This window comes from Elephantulus edwardii, unplaced genomic scaffold (genome assembly GCF_000299155.1).
Source record: "Elephantulus edwardii isolate Elephantulus edwardi_28Jun2011 unplaced genomic scaffold, EleEdw1.0 scaffold00478, whole genome shotgun sequence".
Classification (NCBI taxonomy): Eukaryota; Metazoa; Chordata; class Mammalia; order Macroscelidea; family Macroscelididae; genus Elephantulus; species Elephantulus edwardii.
The window spans coordinates 662,967-668,294 of record NW_006400228.1 but is presented as its reverse complement, the minus strand read 5'-3'; the positions used below and the strand labels follow the sequence as shown (position 1 = coordinate 668,294).

General features: G+C 43.9%; 1 protein-coding gene across 1 annotated transcript; it reads right to left on the bottom strand.

Annotated features, from left to right (window-relative positions):
* Nucleotides 1-1,436: 1,436 nt before the first annotated feature.
* Nucleotides 1,437-2,375, bottom strand: LOC102874987 (olfactory receptor 5-like). The gene has a single exon (XM_006902972.1). The coding sequence runs from the start codon at nt 2,373-2,375 to the stop codon at nt 1,437-1,439; it is 939 nt and encodes a 312-aa protein (XP_006903034.1).
* Nucleotides 2,376-5,328: the final 2,953 nt, after the last annotated feature.

The window sequence follows — 5,328 nt, the reverse complement described above, 5'->3', positions numbered from 1 at the left end:
AGATACGATTTGACGGGACACACACACAAAAATAATAATTTTTTAAAAAAAAACAAAAAAAATGTAAATATTTATGCCTGTATTTCTATGGCAAAATATGAAAACCTATTTATTTATTTTATTTAATAGTTCTACATTTATCTCTGTATGAACATGATATTTTTAAACTACCCACCACTAATAAACATTTAGGTTGTTTCTGGATTGATGCCTTTGAGCTGTGGTGCTGGAGAAGAGTACTGAATATACCATGGACTGCTAAGAAAATGAACAGGTTCATCCTGGAGAGGGTTAAAGCAGGCTGCTCCTTGGAGGTGAGGATTCTGAGGCTTCATCTGACATACTTTGGACATGTTGCAGGGAGGAACCAGTCCTTGGAGAGGGACGTCATGCTTCAGAGGGTGGAGGGACAGCCCAGGAGAGGAAGACCCTTGATGAGGTGGATTGATTCAGTGCCTGGGGCAATAGGGATGTGTGCATTTGAGACAGTGAGACTGGCACAGGATAGAACAGGGTTTAAGGCTGTTGTATATAGGGTCACTAAGAGTCGCAGGCGACTTGACAACACATGACAACAACAAATGGTCTTTTTCATTACAAGAAATCAAGTCATTAATTGTGAATATGTCTTTACATGTCCATGTAGCTAGCTGTACTTGGATATATACCTATGCATAGTCACTGAAGCTTAAAGACACACTTGGCAAATATCTATCAGTCTCTAGGAACATAAATGATGTGGCTGTTAGAACTGCATTTTTTGTCGATTAGTATATTTCAGCATATTTCATGTGGGTTATTAACTTCTTTGAATTATTTTCTTTGTTATTTATTTTCTCAAGACTTGGCTTGTGTTTCCGTTGGATGGTTCACACTGTGTGACTGATCTGCATGAACTGGTAGTTTACAGCTCTTGCTGTTTCCTGCTATCGAGTCCGTTTCAACTCATAGCGACCACATATGAGTGGAGTAGAACGTTGCTTCATAGGGTTTTCAAGACTGTGGTCTTTCAGAAGCAGAGACCCAGCTCAGACTCGTCGTCGTCAGAGTGCCTCAAACCAAGCTCTTCTCACTGAGTTGGTTTCACCTCATGGACCTTCCATCAGGTTTCCAAAGCTGCAAGTCTTTGATGGAGGACCTAGCTCTTTGTTCTTCTGTGAAGTGACTAGTAGATTCGAACAGCCAGTCTTCAGATTAGCAGCCCAATGATTTACACACAACGTCATGAGGGCTCCCTCTGGCTGGGTACAAATGGGCAACCTTTCCAACAGCAGTCAACCACTCTACTATTTTTGTCACCAGGGTCCCTACATTGCATATTAGACAGCAAAAATTTCCTCCAGTTTTAAATTTTCCTTTCAAGGCTATTAGTGGTGTATGGGGCCATGAAAAAGTTCTCATCAAGAGCTGTTACAACTAGCTTTTCAAGATCAGGTTCAAGGCAAGTGGAGAGCTTTTTTCAGCACTGCATGGACCTCCTTATTCCGGAGGCAGTAGATAATCGGGTTGCACATAGGAGTGACCACAGTGTAGATAAGTGACAGCACCTTGTTGAGGTCCATGGACTTGATGCGGCTGGGACGGCAATAGATGAAGAGGGCAGCTGAGTAGAAGATGCCCACGACCACCAGGTGGGAGGCACAGGTGGAGAACGCTTTACGGCGGGCGGCAGCTGACGGCATGCGCAGCACGGTCACTCCAATGGCTGAGTAGGAGGCCAAGGCCACCAGCAGGGTCCCGCAGAAGATGACAATGGCAGAGATGAAGTCCACCAGCTCTGTGAGGTCTACATGGGTGCAGGACAGGTTGAGCATAGGAGAGACGTCACAGAAGAATTGGTTGAGGACATTGGGGCCACAGTAAGTGAGGCTGGCAAAGCATGTGGTCTTGATCACTGAGACCAGAAGACTACCAAGCCAAGATGACAAAGCCAAGGCCAGGCAGACCTGGGGTCTCATGAGCAGTGGGTAGTGGAGGGGGCGGCAGATGGCCACGTAGCGGTCATAGGCCATGGAGGCCAGGAGGGTGCACTCAGTGCAGATGAGGACAATGAAGAAGAAGAGCTGGGTCATGCAGGCTGTGAAGGAAATGTGGTAGGGCCCCGTCCACAGCCCCACGAGTAAGCTGGGCATGGTCACCGACACGTAGCACATCTCCAGGCAGCTCAGGTTGCCCAGGAAGAAGTACATGGGCTTGTGGAGCTCACTGTGACTGCAGATGAGGTAGATGATGAGGGCGTTCTCCAAGAGGGTCAACAGGTAGAGGCTCAGGAAGACGGCAAACAGGACATCTCTTATCTCTGGTCTGGTGGACAAACCCAACAGGATGAACTCTTTCACTCGGGTCATGTTGGCCAACGCTAAGGAGCTCTCCATCTAAGGACAGAGAAGGAATATCTGTTGACCTTCTGGTTTAAAAGGCACCCAGTTAAAGCAGTCAACATCAAGTCTATTCCAGTTTACAGTGAGTCCACATGAGTCAGAGGAAAAATCTCTCCCTCGTGTTTTCCAGACTGTGAGCTTTTGGAAGCGTGTTACCAGGCATTTCTTCTGCAGGGCCATTCAGTGCATTCACGGTGCAGCTCTTTCACTTAAGCTAAGCATGTAACTTGTTTACCACCAAAAGACGAGGTCATAGACATAGCTCTGTGATGATGTTCTGTTGACAGGCTCCGGAGCAAGCCAACCTTAGTTTGAATGCTACCGCCACCTCTTTACTATGCGTGCTATCTTGGGGAGTCATTCATGATTGTTGAGTCCCACTATTCTCTCCATCCCTTTCCTTTCTCTTCTCTTCCCCACTCCCTTCCCTTTCTGGGTGCTTTTTTGCTGCTTTGGGATGACAGTCCTGATGTGCAAGTAAAGGGAAGTTTTTGGGGTTGTGTTTGATGTGTATTATTGCTCAAATTTATTAATTTTCAAATGACTATTCCTTGAATGACAGAATCTTTTGTCTGTTTGCTGAACTGAACGACTTGGTGTTGCTGTGATGCTGCACACTGTTCCATAGTCTTGTCAAATACCATAATGGTGATCCAATATGAACAGTGTTTGGATGAGCTTCCAGATTGATTTATGCTGGGAAGCAGGAGTGGCATCCACGTCCTAAACTAGATGAATCTGGAAACTCTACAAACTCTCTAACCTCTATAAATGTACAGAAATGATGGTAGTTACAGAACAGAGTTCTGTACAGAAATTATGTTAGTTATAGGACAGAGTTTAGATTTTTTGTGCAAAATTTAGCTAAGAAAGATGCCAACTCTGCATGATATCAGAGATGATAAAGGGTCTTTGAGAGACTTTCTCTCCAGAAACACATGCATGAAAGTGTTTCTTATCAACATTATTTTTCGAGGTACAAGAATTGGAGCTTTCTAAGGAGTTAATTAGGAAGACAATAGAAAAAGTGTTAAGGTTGTGGGGAAAGGCAGAAAAGACAGGAGTAAAATAAATTATTAGCATCTTCAGAATTTGTATATATTACTGTAGTTGCCCACAGATTGGAAATTGAGGCTCAGAGCGAATAAAGAAATCAGCTCAAGTTGCCACAACTACAAATAGCCCTTGCCTCTAAACTCAATACTTTCTTGCCTGGCCCATAGGGAGTTGTGCTGCTGACCAAAAGTAGTGCCTCCCTGGAAATTCAAATACACCATTGCCCCTGTGGGAGAAAGATGGGCAAGCTCCTCCCACGACATTAACAGCCTCAGAAGACTCTCTAGGGGGTCAGCTATGACTCAATTACCACAAGGTGGCAAAGAGAGAGTGTCGACTCTAATGTGAGGCATCAGCCCCAGGTCTGGCTGTACTCTGTCCCAGTGAAGTACTTCCTGTGCCTTTCTAGGATTCATTTCCCAAATTAGCACAGTGGAGATACCATCGTTTCTGCTCATAGAGCTCTAGTGAGAGTTTAATTAAAAGTTAACTACGCAGTTGGTGACCATACAGTTTTAGATTTGAAGTAAGTTCTGTCTTAATAAAGTGATTCCAGGTTTTGGCCCCATCTAGGACTCTTCACTACCATGAATTTAACCTCGGTACTGAATATTTTCATGCTATGAGCTGGTAGACCTGCTCTCTGCAGTTTTAAAGAAGAACGTTTACCTGCTAGATTTCTGGATGTAAGACAACATAGCGAAAATAATGTGCCTCTTACTGATTGTATCTAATTTTTAGATAACCAAGAAGTCATTTAAAAAGAATACCCATAATTCATACAGGCATTGAGAAATATATGCCCTTCTGTGGGAGCAGGGGTGGCATCCACTTCCTAAACCACATGCCTCCAGAAACTCTATGAACTTGGATAAATGTCAGTAGCTGTAGACAGGCTTCAGGTCTTTTGTTCATAGGGTCGCTATGAGCCATGCTTGACTCGAGGGCAATCAGCAACAACAGCAATGTCCTTCTTATTAGAGCCTAAAAACATGAACACATGGAAAGTAGCGTTGCTTAAATAATTTACTGGAAGTAGACAGCATACTGTGACAAGTGTGGGTACATTTTTGAGGGATACTCCGAACTCAAGGATGCTGTCCAGGCAAAGGTGTCAACTCCTCCATAAGGATCCTGTTTTTACAGTGGACAAAGGACTTGTACAGGGGAGAGATACCTTCTGCCTATTCAATGTGATCCTTATCAATCCAGTTAGGTGTTGTGTGAGCTTATCACATACACACGTTATTTACACTACAGCTCAGGGGGTAAAGAAAATTTCCTTTCCTGTGTACATGTCTCACCCAAGGGGGGAATTGTATGTTTTTAAACTTAACAAATATTAGAACTTAGTTCCTTTGTGGCGGGTGGGGTAAGTTGTTATGAAGTCTCAGGATGCCAAAAATTACAACCACCTGGTTGTCCTCACACTCTCCTCTGGAAGAGTTGCCTTCAATACCTAAAAATCAGCCTGCAGTCCTCCAGGTTTAGAACAGGTTGGTAAAACTCCTCTTTGTTCTGAAAAAGATCTTACCTCCTCTTTCCTTTCCACACTGAGAGTGCTTCAGACGACTCTGGAGGGTCAGCAAGGACTCATTTACGACTCAGTGGCAAAGAGTGAACCTAGACTCTAACCTTGCTCCCATTTCTTCTCTGTTATACTTTGGATCATCACCCTTCTCCCATTTTCATCTGTTAAATACATATCTCTCACTTACTCTGGGCATATTTTCAGGGGGAATCAGTCCTTGAAAGATAAATGTCATGTCAGGAAAGGTATGTCTGAGTCCACTACAAAAAAGAATCAAACCCTCAGTGAGATGGATTGGTACAGTAACTACCACAATAAGCACGAAAAGGACAGAGGATGGCATAAGATAGGACAAGGCAC